At 39.4% G+C, this 18871-nt stretch overlaps 1 protein-coding gene, 1 long non-coding RNA gene and 2 other non-coding genes across 4 annotated transcripts in view; 3 read left to right on the top strand and 1 right to left on the bottom strand.

The window, feature by feature from the left end:
• Positions 1–1238: 1238 nt before the first annotated feature.
• On the bottom strand, positions 1239–5757 carry LOC114920888 (uncharacterized). Its single transcript, XR_003809179.2, has 2 exons — positions 5571–5757; positions 1239–2744 (listed from the first exon to the last, which is right to left on the bottom strand). It is a non-coding gene; the product is annotated as an uncharacterized lncRNA (long non-coding RNA).
• On the top strand, positions 3830–3901 carry trnah-gug (transfer RNA histidin (anticodon GUG)). The gene has a single exon. It is a non-coding gene; the product is annotated as a tRNA-His (tRNA).
• Positions 5061–5132, top strand: trnah-gug (transfer RNA histidin (anticodon GUG)). The gene has a single exon. It is a non-coding gene; the product is annotated as a tRNA-His (tRNA).
• A 481-nt stretch (positions 5758–6238) lies between the features above and the next one.
• Positions 6239–18871, top strand: part of LOC110001917 (FERM domain-containing protein 5) — a 71712-nt gene continuing 59079 nt past the window's right edge. The window contains exon 1 of the mRNA XM_020657519.3: positions 6239–6603. Within this exon, the coding sequence (XP_020513175.1) occupies positions 6502–6603 (102 nt within the window). The 5' untranslated portion in view covers positions 6239–6501. The remainder of the gene's footprint in view (positions 6604–18871) is intronic.

Genomic DNA, 18871 nt, shown 5'->3' with positions numbered 1-18871 from the left:
AGTGAGATGATGTTTTCTGTATGGACTTTGTTTGCTTAAAGTCTCCTGTTACACTTTTAACATTGTATGTCATTTTGGAGATGTCATTTTGGTTACACATCAAAGTTAAATCATGCATTATTTTTTCTTAGTGTATGGGAATTATTAATGTTTTGGCTAAACTTCCTTCCCTGAAGACCTCACGTTTATCTATTTCTCCTATTTTACATCCTGCATCCATCTTGATAAGCACATGTAGGTGGTGGAGTTTAACATATTTGTAGCCTATACATAAAACTGTTTATTTTTCCCTTTGTTGTGATGCTTTAATGTTTTGTGTGAAGCACTTTGAATCGCCTTGTTGCTGAAATTTGCTATATAAATAATCCTGCCTTGCCTTGCCATAATTTCTGTAAGCAGTCAGGCGAGTTATGTGTAAGCAGAAGGTTATATGCAGGAAAATTTCACAGCAAGCCTGCAGGGATTATGACCATTATGTTGTGCAACCGGTGCGATTTTTTTGCAGGCAGTGAAACTGCTTTATGCTTCTGCTTGTAATGTTCTTTACCACTCACTGGTTGGTACTGTGAATATGTTCAATAACACCAGTCACTGATATAAAGGCAACATTTTTTAGTTTAGCATCAAACTCTGTTGCTTTGTCAGCCACTTCTGATTTGTCCTTTTTGCGTAATGTTCTGTCTGCTATGCCCACCACCCTCCCATCCTACAGAGACTGAACATTGATCAAGTGGAACTTTTTTTTCTTAGGCTACTTTGGGTTTAGTTATCCAGCATGAGGTATAGGGTTCTGCTCATGGACTGAAGGGCAGATGAAGTCAAGAATTGGCTCTGAGCTTCAGCTGCCAAATTATTAAATAGTTTATTTTAAAAACGAGAATTGTCTTCCTTGTTAACCCATTGATACACAAGCTATGCCTACCCCCCCTAATGCACAACATGGGTCAAAATGACCCGCATTCATTCCCTATGTTATTTCAAGCATGGCCGAGTGTTTCTTTGCTATAATTTTTAAGTGAATGTATTTTATCATAATCCAGGTATTCATTAAATATCTGGATTTTGATTAACACAAATCATTATTTTTATTCTTGTTTTCTGACTTCATGAAGAAAAATAGTTTTTGTATCATTTCATCGAGTTTACATACATGGGTCAAAAATGACACGTGTAAGACATATTAAAATGATAATGTTGTTAAATTAATTATTTGAGCAGGGATTTGTCTCACACAATAGTACAGTTAATGTTTGAAATATGTTTATTTGTCACTTTGTCACACATAACAAACAATATCACTGTTATTGAACCGCCCTCCTGTCTGATGTCTCCTGTGGCTGGGTAGTGACTTTGTTTAGTTGTTTTAGCCCACATTTTCCCATTGACTCTGTGATATGCTTTTGGAGATGGGGCCTACCCTCCATGCGTCTCTTAATGTGTTTATGACCAGCTTTGCCAGGATCCTTCATGAATAGCCGCCGTGCATTGGTCACACCACCCATGTATGAAGGGTGTTGAGCAGTGAAGCACCATGGGCCATCTTTGTGATCTCCACATACACACGTACCACCTGATCCATTGAGTCCACTTCTTTTGTTACAGTGCTGGATCACTTCCAGTTTCTTCTTCACACTGTTGTCATCCACTGCTTTGTTATCAAGCATGGTGCTCAGGGGGACAACAGCCGTTACCTTCTTAGGCACATAGCTAGCTGAGCACGGTCATGCTGCCATTGAATCCAAATTCTGAGCTTGTCTGTCCTTTAGGATGATTTCATGACAGGCTGTATGTCTGGCTTGTTCTGGCAAAGAGATCTCAACAATAGGCACAGTTGGCGTCGGGTCAGAGTTAGGGCAGGTTGCCTGTCGGGGGAAATAATCCTTTCCCCCAGCCAGTAATAATACAAACGCACAGATTTTAAACTCTAATTCTAGCGTTTACAAGCTGTCATGTCACACACTGATACATTACTCTCAATTGACAAAGAAATACTGTATTGGAATTGTTGTCCAATACGGTTTAAAAATCTGGACAATGATCCAGCTGAACGCCCTGAATTCCCAGATATCTTTTTCTACCTGGTTGAATCACCCAAAAAAAAGACAAAATCACATGTTATGGATATGATCAATTACACTTAAAATATCAGTTACACTGTACCAGAAAATCATTAACACTGAATAAAATAGCATGTTTTAGTTAATCCCATGCAACTGCTCATTAGGCTAGATTGGATATTCGGTAACTGTTGAAAAATGTGTTGTGAAGAAATCTTAGTTTGCAAAATGTGTATTTCACTTGCCTTTTAACTAATAACCCTACCTACATGGTCCCATTGAAAAATCTAACACTGTTTAGATAAGGTGAAAATAACAGTAGTTAACCTGCAGTGCTGCAGTGCTGACATAGACCTACAGGTGTTTGAATTTTATCCCACTGGCGACTAAGCTCGTCCTCCAGCTTCCCATCTCTCCTATCCGGCTCTGTGCTTCGGTTGGGTAAAATATGAAACCTTAGATTTTGATTTCTCAGTTTATTTGTAGTGACAAAGGGCACACAGCAGCCCTTCAGCATTGTGTCTAGTGGTTTGGTACCCCCTCAGTGTGAAACGGACGTGACGTTTTCTGGGCTTTCCCCTTGACGCGTCTGTATCTGGTCAGGTTCTTCTGAAGTAGCTTCTCAGGCAGAGGGACACAGGTGAAGATGGTGACCATAGTGATGTTGCGACCTGATTGGAAATAAAACTGAAAAAAGGTCAATTTACTCAACCATTCTTGCACTAAAATAAACTGAGTGCATTATGTATTGTATTGTATTCTAATTGCATATTACTCTTTTGCTTTTAAATAAATAGGCCTACATTTCTCACCATGGTATTTGAAAATAAAATACACACTATGAAAGGTAGGAAAAATGTCAACAGCTAGCTATCTAATATTATTGGACATATTTCTCTTTCTCACTATTAATGGATGTCAATGTAACCTTAACCTAATGTTCAAATATTAAGTAGAGTTATCTTTCACAAGATATCAACTATTTTCTTTGGTCAAATTGTAAAATGAAATTTACATGCATCAGATGTTCAAAAGCAGCCGTGTTGAGTTGTGAAACGTGTGGCAGGTGAATAGTAGTCCACAGTAAATAGGTTCCTAAGTGCGTATGTTTCCAAATATCAAAAGTTCCTATCAAATTCCATAGTGAATACATACGGGTAATTTCTGACCCATGTGTGTAAAATTGAGGAGAAAATATAAAAACTATATTTCTTCATAAAGTATGAGAGGAAATGATTCATGGTAATCACTAACAAGATATTGAATGAATACCAACTATAATTTTTAAATAAATGTATTTTTAAAATGTAATATTCCAAAGAAACACTCAGCCATGCATGAAATCACATAGGGAATGAATATGGGTCATTTTTGACCCAGGTTGTGCATTATAGCGGTAGTGAAGTGATACAAAAACGATTTTTATTCAAAAAGTAAAAATCAAAATAAGGATTTGTGATGATCAAAAACAGCTTAATTGAGGGATACCTAGAATACTGAACGATGAACGATGAAATTAATTTTTGGCAAAGATACTCCACCGGGTCACCTTTGGCCCATGTTGTGCATCAAAATGTTAAAAGCTAATAGGTTACATCATAAAAGCATAGACCCCACTTTCACTGTACAACAGCGTATACGGTAAAACACACGTTTGGACAAAAGATTGTAAATATCAGGGTTTGGTCAGGCTGACTCAACAACCCCCTGAGGGTAGAGTGTAAGTCACACCGCTTTTACACGCGGTTAAAGCCAGCAGCTCATCGTAGCTCGCCGTGATCGTATAGTGGTTAGTACTCTGCGTTGTGGCCGCAGCAACCCCGGTTCGAATCCGGGTCACGGCATTGCGAGACAATGTCACGGCAGATGAGTTGCATTTTTAAACGTTACTTGAACATATTGATTGCTGTAATGACACAATGATCTCATGGGGTAGTTTACAAGAGTATGCTATTTTAGCTTTGTTTCTACATTTGGAGCGTATGAACAAGACCGTATTATGGCTTTTATATTGACTATTGAGGGGAATTGGATGACAAAGATGACTGAAGCACTGTTATAAACATGAACAAGAGAACCCAGATCACTCTGAGTTTGCAAAGGTTGGCCTTGTGTAACAGTCTCATGTGAAATCCAGCACAGTGTATCTTGTGTTCCCTGTCTGATGTCTGTTTTGGTTTATTTTGATCAGTTCTTCTCCAACGTTTGGATGATGATGATGATGATGATGATAATTAATTTATTTTCGTGTCATGCACACAAAGTGCCCAACCCTCATGAGCTTATAAGACACCAAAGAATTCAGTTGCAGTGGTTCACATTTAAAAATCACAACATTACAAAGTTGCCGGCTCCTGTCAAAGTTCAGTCTTAAACAGTGTGTTCTGTCTTTTCCCCAGGCTTTACAAACAAAATCTGCTGTAACAAAAGTTCCTTTTTTAAAACACAACTCAAGTTTTTCATAATCGTCTAACCAAAAGAAATCAACATAATTTGAAGACATTCTTTTAAAAAGATCATCCCTGATGTCAGCATACATCGGGCAGTAAAACAGAAAGTGAATCTCGTTTTCAGTTTCTCCTAACTTACACAACAAACAAACTCGATATTCCTCTGGGAGGGAATTAAACCTGCCTAAAGACAATGTTCCTGAACGTAGCTGAGCGCAGAGGGATCTTTGTCTTTTAGTTAAATTAAACTTAGCATAGGCTTCTACGCTGTAGCAATCCTTTATGAGACAGTATGTTCTTAGTTTTGGTTTGCACCATATAGCCATAGACCATTTCTTTTTGTACATTAGAAACATATTTTTTTTTTATCTCCTGAATATCACAAGTTAAGTTATTTAGAAAAATAAAGGCGGTCATTTGGACAATAGACGCTAATATTACGGATTGGACAGGCTGACTTTCATGAAAACAACCAAGTCAATAACCCACCGAGGCGAGAGCGTTCATCATACCACGTTTGGGAGCAGTGAAAGCCAGCAGCTCATCGTAGCTCGCCGTGATCGTATAGTGGTTAGTACTCTGCGTTGTGGCCGCAGCAACCCCGGTTCGAATCCGGGTCACGGCATTGCGAGACAATGTCACGGCAGATGAGTTGCATTTTTAACCTTGTAGTATAAATCTCATTATTTTCTGGTAAATGAGCTAAACTTGAAGATATCATTTAGACAATAAACAAAACAAAGAAAACGATGGCTCTGTTTTACACTGAAGCTTTCCCACCCTGCTTCATTGTTTTTGCTATAAATCACCACAAGAGCGAGACGAAGTCACGAAGCTGAAACTCAACCACAAGAAATACATTCTGACTGCAGCTACAGACCCATTGCTATTTGTATTTTTTTTTACACCATTCTACATTAAAGAAAAGAGCTGCTCCCGTGTCGATTTGAGGCGAATAGGCCTATAAGCTACCCTACAAGTTGTTTTCTTTCTAAATTTCGTTAGTTTTGAAGTAAAAAAAGGAGGCTACAACTGTTAGGCTTATGACTCCTAACAAACTTACTCTGGTTAAACGATGTAGCCTAGCGGTAAAACGCATAAAGTTGTCAAATCCATCCTCAAGTTACATGTGAAAATATTTTGACGTAGTCGTACCATAGACTGTAGTCGTACAGGATTCCAAAACAGGAAATAAACTTGTGGAGGGTGAATGTGGTGCTGCCTTCAAGTTCCCGTGGAAATATCGTGGTAAAACCAAAAGCACGTTCCACAAAAGTCGTGAAATGGGAAAATAGGCTGTGGCTAATGTTTTAGCCTGCTACACAGATGTCCCATTGAGATATAAACTTTTTTTTTTTTTTTTGAAGAATATTAAGACATATGGGAGCTAAGTAATGCTCGGAATTAAGTTAGCTTTTAACTTCTGAATGTAGGCTTGCAAGCTTTAATTTCAAACTGTATCGTTTCAGTTATGTTGGAATAACCTGCCACTATTTTACTTGTGATACCTGAGCCACCCACTGGATTATTATTCCCAACCATGTGCCTGACAGTCACGACCAACACAGCAGCCTATCGGAATTTCGGCCCCTGTCGTTCATTCTGTGAAGGCAGCATCTCAGCAATTGCGCTGTTGGCTGACAGACACGTCACTCACCACCCTGAGCCCGCCCAGCAGCATTACAGCGGCATGGCAACGGGAAGGAGACGGGGAGGCGGGGGGGGGGAAGGTGTGGTGAGGGGTGACAGTCTGACCGGACCAGAGAGAAAGCAGCAGTAGCACTATTTCCATTGCTCGTTGACTCTTCTAACACTCAGTGTGGCTTTACCTGGGACACACTGACTAAACGATGCACCACCGCCGCCACTTCGCACTGACGCTGTTGCCGTTAACCAGGTGTTGGACCACAGAGCAGGGACGTCGTTAACGTCACACAGGATCAAACTTGTATGCATGTTCAGTCTCCCGGTCCCACACGCAGACGATCGAGAAGATGCTGAGCCGACTGATGAGCAGCAGCATCAGGAGTCTGGACAGGGAATGCAACTGCACCGTGAGGCTGCTGGACGACTCGGAGTACACCTGCACGATTCAGGTCAGTGGGGACCAGCATGCCCCTTGTCTCAATTCACCTTGTTGTGGAGGTCGTGTTTGTGGATGCTGGGTGGTCAGCAGGCTAAATGACTGGTCTCTCTCATTCCCTGCGACTCAGATTTAATATTCTGGTGTCATCTCTCATCTATTCAATACAGGCTATTGCATTTATTTGGGTGTCGATTTGTGGTTATTCCAGACGTCTGTCATCAATGGAATGCAGATGTTTCTTTCTTCAGAGACATTAACTAGTCTGTTTTATGCAGGGTGCATGTGGTATGTGCAAAAATTCAATTACTACAGGCCAAATAGTTTTTTTTTTTGTTTTTTTTTTATTTAAAGCAGATGATGTCACATAAACTATCCAAAAGCTGCTGGTTATCATTAGAGTAGCTTTATGCATGCATTGCTTTGGATGCATTATGAAACAAATCTGTATAATCTGATCAAGAACGATTTCAGTGAGGGCTCAGAGAATATCTCTGGAAAGGCAGAGGCACAAGAGGGTTGGGTCTATAATCAGCAGAGGCTTATTGTTCTGATTCATATTCATCTATAGGGGGTTGGTTTATCGTGATATGCTGTAACAAAGTAGATGTCATAACCTCCGTTTGCCCTTCAGATTGACCCCTCAGTAAAACATGGAGTACCACTTTGCTATGTTTTTTGGACCATCAGGGAGCAGAATCTGTCCAGTAGGGATGCCCATCTCAGGATTCTGTAAGTCAAATCAAATTTGACTCTTAAGTACAAAACTTTTAACATTTTTTTTTTTTTTTTTTTTGCTATTTTTTCAAACTCCATTTTTAGGCCTACAGGAGAGGAATACAATTTTTTATTAGATCTGTGCAGCTGTCCGACAGATTTCTGACATCTCAAGATGACGACATTCTTAGAGTTTCAGCTCAAGACATGTGTCATTTTTTCTAAGTTGGTGATGAAGGACTTTTAGCCAGAAGGCTAAAGTTAGCAGCAGCTAGAGTTAGAGTTCACAAATTGCCGCCAAAAGCAGGTGAGACGGATATTTAACGCAACACAGCTTTTAGTGATTTTATAGGGTCTCTTCACAATGTCACTTTTTTGGAGATGAGGGAACCTCTGCAGGTAATTTGCTTTCTGGTAAAAAACAATGAATGATGAATGCTAAAAAGACATTTTGTGACAAAGTCAGCCAAACAAAGAAAGTGCTGAAATGTAAATGATAAAATGTTATTTGACCTTTGGCAATACCAAACGGATCCAAATATATATAGAAGCATAAAGATTTCAAGCAGTGTGACATTTATTTGAGGCAATCGGGGATTTCCTCTTCCAAAATCTATCTTTTTTTATTAGTTTGTTAGACATGAGTTACCAAAACACACTGTGCAAAGCTCTCCCGCACCATTAAAGACAGCCGTAGAGAACAAAACAAACATTTTTGTTCCTTCTCCAGAATACATTTTCTAAAGCTAAATGTTGGAAATATTTCAAACAAAGCAAAGTCTTAACGTCTTGTAACTTTGTGGTAATTTGTTTCACCTCTAATACCGGTCTGTCATGACTTTTTTTTGTTGTGGATTCAGAGGCAGAAAAGCATTGATCCGACTTCATGTTTACTTCCGAGCCTGTATTCTGTGGTGCTGCGGTGAGGACTGAGGTAGAATTTATTGGCGGTGGATATCATTGCTTTGTGCTGTTTTCTTGTAACTGCTCAGTCTTTCACTCAGTGGGTCCTTTACAGACTTGTATGAAGCATTTCTCTTTCTTTTTACTGGCACGTTGACTTGGCTTAACGAATCAATAGCTGTATTGACTTGCAGTTAAAGGTGTGACATGACGAGTCAGTGGCCATGCTGCGAGGAGTTTGTAAGCATAGAGCGAGCAACTGATGTCGGTTACCTTATTTGTTTATGCAGTGTGTAAGTGTGTGTGTTTGTGTGAGTATCTCTGTTACGTCTTTCATGCGTCTGCATCATTGAGAGTCTCACCTGGTGGCCTGAGCTGCGTTTGATGCTTGTTACTCAAAGGGATTCCACTGCTAGAGAATTAGAGACGACAGCACACAAACACCATCACCACCTGTTCATTTGCAGGATGTGACGGCAAAGCAAGCCTTTTCAGCGTCTTACTACTTGAAGTGGAGAAAGATGAAGTGGGTTAGTCTACATTCTGTCGGTCTCAAATGAATATATGGCCAGTAAGTGGGAAGGCCATGGTTGTTTTACTAGGATTTAAGACTGTAGTGATGTTTAGTGTGCACACCAGTCAGATGGTTGTGGTTGTCACATCCAGGCTGTCCTCTTAGCCCCTCTACAACTTTCAACTTTAATTTCAATCTTTCACAAGCAGATCACTTTATAACGCTCTGCCTTTGATGTTTTTTGGATGACTTGTGTTCACAGCTTGTTCCTCTTTTGACTTCTGAGCATGCTGCTCTTTTGCCCTGTCATGATCCAAAGCTGTCAAGATGTGCTGATTCCACCTTTTAAAAAAAAAAACTGAAACCCACAGCATTGACAGAATGCTGAGTTCCTAGTAGAGGGATTAGCTTTGATTGACATTTTTCATTGTTTCCACTCTGGGAAACATTGAATCATGTCTTTATTTCACAGTATAGGACTCTTGATGAACACAACTATTCCAAATGCAAACATAAATATGATCATTAGCTTAATCAATCATCTATTGTTTTCTACAACAACAACAGCATCATCATTTATTTTCCAGTGTTGGAACTTGAAAACACAAACTTTAGAGGGCTGTGTTAAATATGTTTTGCAAAAATAGTCTGTGAAGCTGAATAAGCAAAGGTGATTATATAATTAATTGTTTGCATAGAGGACATCACCGTGATGTCTCAGGAGAATGAAAATGGGATCAGGAAGATGCTGCCCTTTCCTGGAGATGTGGCCCAGAATAAAGGGGCTTGTGGGGCTCAACAGCGGTCACACATTCCATTTAGCTCACTTAGCCTTCACCTTGATTTTACACATATGACCTTCATCAGTGTGAAATGAGCTCAGCTGTAAGGTGGCTAGGAAGTGCTAGCAAACATGACAAAGAGTGAAACACTTTTACACAGCCTGATACAAATGTTACATTTTGGAAAACATTGTTAAGATAAGATAAGATGGTAAATGGGACTTAAGCTTCTGTAGCACTTTTCTAGTCCTATGACTATTCAAAGTGCTTTTACACCACAGGTCACACCTACCTATTCACACCCATTCACACAATGATGGCCGAGGTTTCTATGCAAAGTGACCATCAGAAGTAACTAATCCCATTCACATGCCACTTGGGGTTAAGTGTCTCACCCAAGGACACATCGGACATGTGGTTGCAGGTGCTGGGGATGGAAACCAGATAAGATAAACCTTTATTCTTCCCACAACAGAGAAATGTACAGTGTTACAACAGCAAAGAGAAAGGACAGCCAAAAGAAGAGCACACATTGCACAATTAAATAAAGAATAAAACTTGTTTTCTGTACATTTTACAAAACAAAATTGCATACATAAAACACTTTTTCCCATCCTGAAACAAATGTACAAACGGCCTAATCTTGCCGGAAGGTGATTGTACCAAATGCCTGAAGTGACCCAGAAGTTATTGAGGGAGCACAGTGAGCTTCCGTTCCTTCAAAAATTCCAGAGACCGCCAACACGAAAAGCAAAATCGCAATAACTGTCTCAGGTTCCACAGCACGTGCAAAAAATAGATTTGATCAGCATGAACTCCATATAACACATTTCACACAGTCTTTCCACCAAAACAAACATATTGACCGCTCACTCAATCACTTCTGGGTCACTAGGGCATTTGTTTCATTCCCTTTCAGACAAGCAAGATTTTACTTTTATACATTTTGTTTTGCACTTCCCAGCCGCTATAATGACAGGTAGAAATGAAGCAAACAAGTCATTTGTTGACTATATGACCCATCCTCAGACCACCAAATGTGGCAAGTTTATCTCATGTACCAGCTTCATTAACATTCCACCACCACATTCTCCTATTTTACCTCACTACATGTCCTTTGCTACTGATGACATTGGTGCTGATTACTCTGTGACCCTGGAAGCAAGTAGAGACTCATGTTCATTGATTTTCCTTTTCCTTCAGCACCAATTATCCATGAATGATACTCACGTGCTTCTCGCATACAGGACACAACCAAATCTATTAATGCCTCAATTCAGGATTAGTACTCGAGGCTATTACTTCTGGAAGTCATATTTGGCAGAAGGTTGATTGAAGGAGAGTCTTAGGTGACCTCTTGGAGGCCTCAGGCAGCAAGGAAATACTTGGGTGAGGTGCAGGACAGAAGGGACCAGATGGAGGCTATTATCAACCATGATGTTGGTGGTGATCACAAAAATGTAATAAAATTGGAACCCTCCATCAAGTAACAGAGAGCGTGCAGCCACACTAAATACGTCCTGACAATAATAGCCGATTCTTTCAGATAAAATGTTGACCTATATTGAACATGGTTGGAGCGGGACCTTCTTCTTAGTACTTCAGATTTAACGCCAGCCAATTAACCATACACTTCTCCTTGGGAGATTACTTTTTATTTTGAAATTGATAATTCAAGAACAACACACAAGGATTTTTTTTGGTGTATATTTATTTTGGCAGTTATTTTGTATATATTTTATATCTGAATTAGTTTTGAAGTAAGGCTGTGCAATTGATGGAAAATTAATTGAAACCAACATTCAGAACCTCTAACCGACGTAATCTTGCCCATGTTGATATTTCAATTATCTCAGGGCAGAGGGACGTGACGACTCGCCCAATCCGCAACATGGAAGCAATGTCCGTCGTTTGGACGACACCGGGAAGACGACACAGAACAAAAAGATTTCAAATGTAAACACTGCAGAGAAACTGTTTGCAAGAAATGCAAGTTATTTACTGTTTTAGAGAAGTTGATTTCTACTTTAAAACGAAAATGTGTCGTTTTCATTTCAAGCGATGCTTTGATTTCAGTTCAAAATATCCAATAAATAACCACATAATAGTTAATCAGATATGCACTCTTTCATTAGAAAAAATATCCCAGCTTTAATAGTTGAGCATATTTACAGTAAACCTGTCAGTGAACTATGAGGGCAAAAAACAAAAATGAAATAATCGTTCATTAATCGTAACCGAGGTAAAATGTTCAATTAATCGTGATATTGATTTGAGGTCATGTTGCCCAGCCCTACTTTGAAGTATGAAGTAATGGATTGTGGGTAAACAGCTTCAGTCTTGCACTTCAAATCAGCAGTATCTCATCAGATAACGCAGAAGAGTAAGAAAAAAAACAGCCTACTGCAGCATATTTTAAATAGTGTAATTTAACGACTCATTATAGAACCATGCAAGCAGTGTGATTAAAATGCACAATCATAGCCGGAACTACAAGATGTAGATCAAACTTTTGTCTTTCTGTGTTTACATATGTGGAACAAGGTTTTTATGCAAGATGCATCGCTGGTAATATAAACTGCACACAACTGATCGTTTCAAACACCAGTCTGGGAGAGATTTTTTAGAAGCAGACAGTGTTTGCTCTCGATTAATATTTCTACCCTGAAGCAAAGACGTATCAGAGATCGAATGCATGATGAATGATTGAATTGCATTGATCGAGAGAGACGAGAGTAAGTGGTACAGTCACCTGGCAGCGAGTCAGACACTGTGTAGTCCACTAATGAAATCAGGGCTGCTCCTTTGAAGGCAGATGCAGGAACTTGGAAGCAGCTCCTCTTGTTTTGCGTTGTGAATGCATTATTGAAATGGATTGCTCTTGTCTCCTAAGTGGTCTCCCTGCACTCGAATTGTTTTCCTCCCAGTGTGTGCTGCAAAAAATGAAAGAGGGATTGTAGCATATTTAGTTTTTTTAGAAATGCAAAGTCCTGTTTTTCTGCTTATGTTGCCTTCGCCTCCTCGCTAAAAGAATAACAATGGTTCGATTTGGCAGCATCTTACATGCAAGTTAGGCCAAAGGCTTTTAAATTTGCCCAAAGCAGGCTAAAGCCAATTACCAATTTTGGATCGTCTTTTATAATTTATTCTTTTAGTCCAGACGAGCAACACAGGGAATGCATGAGTATTTTAACTGCTTAAAAAACTTTGATAGAACACAGAGGACGTTGGTATTTTTGTCCCGCATGTCTCCTGCTGTTTGTTTTGTTTATAGCTGAACCTTTATAGAGGTTACAGTTTACCTTTTAGATTAACATGTGATTATTTGTTACTGAGAGCTGCTTTAGACTGTATTCAATTCTCCATCAGTTCATTAAATCCATGAAGCCATCAGAGAGCAGCAGGACAAATGTGTTGATCTGCAGCCTCTGATTTGAGTAGACTCTGCCTGTATGTGCAGAGTCATTCAGCCAGCCGTGTACCTTTATTCAATGGTTTGAAAATTCAAGTGCAGAGAAAAAGTGATTGGATTTCATTTCACTCTAAACCAAGTTTCACTCTCTTAATGCCTATAGAGGAAACGAATATGGTCTTAAAATAAACTTAAGTGAGCAAAGGCAGTCTGGAATGTCGTAGTTTGAAGTATTTCAATACTTCAGAGTTTGGAAGTGTTGCTCAGTCAATGTGAACAGTTTGAAGTCCCACATCTGAGCTGTACCCTCTTCTGAGGATCAGTTTTTTTCCCCATATGAATGACATTTAGTCATTTATGACTACAGTGCTTTTGGGTCCAGCAGAATGGATGACTTTCAGTATTTTTTGTGCATGCCTAAAAGAACTTCAAAGAAGACACAGTGTTAGCCTACAGCTTCACTTCTGGAAACACCAAAATGTCTGAAAAAAATATTCAAGTGATATTCCCCTTTACATGCAGCCGATTAACCCCTGTGTGTTTAATTGTATTTACAACCTACAGAACTGACTGTAGGCTGACTCTATGTACACACAGCCTCTATTCACCCTAACCCTCTATAGAGGCCCAATACCCTCTGCTTAATATCAACACATCCCTCATATCTTAAAAGGAAGTTGTTATAAGACCTTTTTTGGGATATCCACATAGACATGTGCTGTATTAAAATGTCTGTGTTCTGCTTACTTTAATTCTTTTGCTTTATATAATGCTGATCAGCCTGAACTGCAAACTTGAGCCTATTTGTGCGTATATACTGAAATGTTTATCCGTCTCCTGAGACATTAATAGTTTTAAAGTCATTTTTATAATATGAGTGGAAAAAAATGGAGACGTAAATACGTATCTACTTATTGATTAAAAACTGACTTGTAGAATTGTTAAACCCAAACGAATGAGTCAAACAAAAACCTCTTTAAGGTTCCTTGTACTTTTGTGAAAACTGACAGCTAGAACTTTTAGAGCTGATGCCGTCTGTTGACAACTAACAAACCTGTCAATCTGCACACATGTTTGAATCTGTCTCTAGAACATGCATCAGTGGCCTTTGTTTACTCGGAGCCTGCTGTCACAATGTCTTTTCAGGACTCACAGTCTCAGCGGCAGAGGATCTGCTCAGAAGCTGATAACAGAATTGTGCTCGGATGGGAAGCTAGCTAATGGAGCTAGATTGTAAATATAAGTTGCTGCTCGGTTTGTATTTTTAGACTATAAATAAGTTGATTATTTAGACTGATAATAGCCTCTTACCACAACTAAAGGTACCACAGATAGCACCTTGAACTAAACAGTGATGAGCATGCTCGGTAGATAAATCTGGATATTCAAACAGTCTAAATCTCCAAGCATATAGTGTTGGAGAGCTTTGTACCATAATAATCCACAGACTAGGACGGTCAGTGTCTTCTGTGATTCTTTTTCTGACTGTAAATGTTTAAAACAGAATCAAAGCAGGATGGGCTTTCGACTGAGCTTCTGCTTTTCAGCCTCCCCAGCAGCTATATGCCGCCTTGTTGAAATAAAAGAGAAACATCTTCCTGATGTGAGGCGCCCAGTTTAATAATATTGTAATCCATAATGTAGAGAAATGGTGAGAGAAGGCCTTAAAAAGCCCTATATTCCACTCCAGGTAAGGCCTAAACCCCACCCGTCGCTTGTCTTCGTCATCACATATACCATCGCTACAGTAACATACAGACTGACTGTTCTGAGATTAAAACAAACTGATTCTATCCATATACTTTACTCCCAAAGATAATGCAATTGATCCCTATAAAACACATTGTGACATTGTGTATTTACTACTTCAAGAAAGTAATATAATGAACGAACAGTGAGGCTTACTACTGATAGCAGTTCCAGTAATTATGAATAAGATTAATCAAAGCTTTCGTCCAAATATATTTAAAAAAAACATTAAAATATGAATTTACTTTAGAAATAGCATAGATGATACACCTAAACAGCCAATTCAAAACTTTCTTTCAGTTCAGTCATAGCTCAATATGTCTGCAAGATGCAATGATGTCGCACAAATATCCCAACAAGGTTAAAACATGATAAGAAAAGATGATTTTGATAGGAAATCAATATTCTTCAGTGACTAAATAATACATCTGACCTGAGTTCATCTCTAGAATACTCTGCAGTGCATTTAAAGTCAGATGTGAAAGAAGGGTTTTTACCTTTAGAGGCACTTTACTTGAATCTGGTTTTCATGCAGAAATCATGCTGGTGTGGTGGATGTGTTGTTGACTTTCCAAATGTGTGTGTGACAAGAGTGAATCTTTCATCCCAGCTACCTCTGATGCACATTTTTCTGAAGGTGTTTGACTGGTCAGCCTTTAGAGGTGCAGACGCTGCACTGATAGGAGAAGCTGCCAGGACATTTGCTTTATCGCAGCATCCACAGGAGCCTATAAAAGGCAGATGTTGTACCTTTAGACTTCTCTCTCTCTCTCTTGCTCTCCCCCCCCCCTCTTTCTCTCTATCCCATCGAATGTCTCTTTTATGCTTATTTGTTCATGCCTTTTCTCCTGGCTGGCCATTCAGTTCCAGAGACTCCTTTGTTCCTCTTTCATTTCTCCTCTTTCTCTCTTTCTTTGTCTCTCTCCTTTCTCAGTCAGTAGCACTGCAGCTAAACAGATTAATGAGCTTACCCTGACCGAACCTGACACCGCAAGACGACACAACAAAGGCATGCTGTACATGACACTGCAATAAGGATGAATGATAAACATGTTTTCAGCATTGGCTGTAAGGAGGACAGCTATACATTCCCCAGAAGATAAATCCTATACTAACTTTTTCTGTTGAACCACTTTGAGTTTTATTCAATAGTTAAACATCTCAACAGCCATCAGATTTAAGGATACAGACATGCATGTAAGAAACTGCATTTCTAGCATTATCACCTAATTTAATCAGCTCAGAACTTTCATTCATGACAAAACACTTAGGGTGGATTCGGATTGTCCCTCCAATCCCCTTTCGCTATCCTCGTTACCTTAACCCTGGGGAAAACGCCATGAGGTTATGGAAAGATGTTAGGAGAATTCATGAAGGTCTATGGGAAAGGCGACTGTGTTGCTCTCAGAATCCGACTGCATTTCTGCTATAGGTTTACGTAATTATGCGACTGCGAAGGTTAATGACGTGGGTCTGAGGTGGTGAAACTCCCAATTTTCCAAAAATAGACTACTAAAAACAAGCGCATCTAAAAAAAATTCCCCTGTGTCTTCTTACCGCTGAAATAATCCTAATTACCACAAGGTTGGAATTGAAATAAAAGAAATATAGGCTACCAGGCTATAAGTAACAAAAGTGATAACAAATAGTTGTTCATAGTTCACCTATTGGTTTAAGATTGTTGAAAGTTGTTCAAGGCATATTATTGAAATGGTAACTTACATGATCTGCGTCCCTTTTAGGTCATTGTTAGTTTTTGTGAACGGTCGGATGCGCGAGTCGCTTTAAATGTTGCGGCAGCAAGGAATTGTGGGACAGCATTATCTTATCTCCTTTGGTAAAGGATGGCCCAGTGTATCCCATGCTAAAGGAGGTTGTAAAGGAAGCATTGACACAGCTTCAAATTCAAACGGCTCTTTTCATGGCCTCCACTTCAGGGTCATTTCAGTCAACCTTCCCAAGCAAAAAAGACAATTTGAATGCACCCCTACAAAAGAGATGACTTTTAGTGTCTCTTGTGTTTATAGCCAACTATCACATGTTAGATATAGGCTAGTCAACATTATAGCATCTTTAAAAACAGCATAACAGCAGTGTTGTAAGCTTTGCTGAAAACACTGATGTTCTCCTCCCAGAGTCAACTTTCCTAGATTTGGTCTGCCATACTTTACCGGCTTGTATTTTTTTCAGGCAGCAGTCTCAACGATTCTAAGCTTCTGTGTTTTTCCACTTCTAAATTTTAGCCTTGGGGCGCAGGAACCTAGTGGTTAGAGCACATCAGAGGCTGAAGTCCTCGAAAGCGGGCGGCATGGGTTAAGAATCCAACCTGTGGCTTCTTTCCAGCATGTCATTCCCCATGACTCTATTCACTGTCCTGTCTCTAAATATAAAGGCATACCCGCCCCCCCCCCCCCCCCACGAAAAAAAAGAAAACATTAATAATAACTTTTACAAAGCCTTCAACACAATCCACAAGTGTCATCTCTTGAGCTAATTAACAGATTGACTAATTAAAATAACAGAGCAGCTATTGCTGTGGAGTGGTAAGTAAGACAGTCATGATGGTGTCAGGCCCACTTTAGTACTGAATCTGTAACTCTCAAACCATTTCAGACTCATGCCTTATTTCTACCTTGTCAGTTGTAGAATTGTATGATTTATCACCTGGAAACTTGATACGCTGGCTCCCAGGACCCTGTTGTTTAAAATGTTTAATCAGGATAAGAATGATTGAGAAATCCAGTTTTTTGCGATCAGCTCACTTTATCTCAATCTTCTTTGAAAATGAAAACTGGATTTAATAAACCTGATCCATATACAGATTTTTAAAGATGACTCAAATCGGATAAATAGAAAAATAATGTTGCTTAGATATTATTGTTTTCATTATTATTAGCAATTCAAAGGCAAAATAATTTATAAAAAAGTCTCAAATATCAAGATCATTGTCAAATAGTTGTTTTTTATTTTCGACCAATTAAAAATGGTCAGCCTGACTCCCGCCCTCTGCTTGGATAATGATAATCCTGAATTTTTATTTAAAATGATCCCAATCCTACTCAAAGTTTGAAAGGACACAAACTGGGAGTTGTATGGGAATGGGGCCGGATGATCATATCAATTTGCTTTGATTCAAACCTAAAGTGCCCTGTGAGGATGAACACGATCAATCAAATCGCTCAGAGTTTGCTCAGCTTTAGTCTTCTACTTCTGTTTAGCATTTGAACTGACTTCTTTTCAAGCATACCTTTTACAATCTCTGTCAACACAGATGCATGGAACTCACATTGAAGCCAACAAGTTATGTAAAATATCCATTTCTCTGCCTCATCTTTGCAGGGATATAATTGATCTCTCGGGAGGCAGTATGTCTGCAGTTGCCTTTCAGGGAGATTTAGAATATAAGGTGTGAGTACTGGTATATGCAAACTGCTTTATGAGAGGTACTGAAGATGAGTGTTCACAGTATGAAGCCTACTATGCTACCACGTGTAAATTAACTAAAAAGGCGATGAAGACACAACAGGTGAAACGCTCACAGAGTCATGCTGAGCTGCATCACTTTAATTAATGATCAGTGTTACAGATTCCCTGTACCACATATTGTTAATATGTCCCCTGTATGGCTGCTTTTATGAAGCTGAAACATAATTACTGTCACATTAGGGAGACATCAAGGAAAATGTGGTTTAATGTGGGAAACTGAGCAGCCGCCAGATTGTAACCAGCCAAACCAATTCACCTCGCTGGGAGCAGTATCAGCTCTGAGGATTATGTAGTACGCCTCACACAGGAATAAAGAGGCTCAAGAGGGAAAATGGTTTGGAAATTGATGTTTCTTCATTTGTTATTCTCTCTGTCTGTCTCTGTTTCTGACATCTTTACATGCATCCCTCATTTGGTACATTCTATCATGACTCCATCCACAGCATGTGGCCCGGCTGCAGTGAGGTGTTCGAGGTACACCATGTCTTCAGAGAGCTGCAGTGAGGCTCTGAAGATTAGCTGAATGAATGTGCATTAGCCTCTCAGCGCTGCGTGATATCAGACTGGCAGATAAATCCTCCTCACCCCAGCATAGAGGTTTTACAGCAGGGAAATCTTAGAGGCTTTTCAGAAATGAGAGCAATTTCTTGTTCTTGCTGGAGTCTTCTTCGCTGCTGTTCTTCCTCTGTTCCCTTCCCTCGGTTCTAAGACAGCGCTT

Source organism: Labrus bergylta, chromosome 3 (assembly GCF_963930695.1).
Source record: "Labrus bergylta chromosome 3, fLabBer1.1, whole genome shotgun sequence".
NCBI classification, from domain to species: Eukaryota; Metazoa; Chordata; class Actinopteri; order Labriformes; family Labridae; genus Labrus; species Labrus bergylta.
Note: the sequence above shows the minus strand (reverse complement) of the source record. Positions and strands in the feature narration are given on the sequence as shown.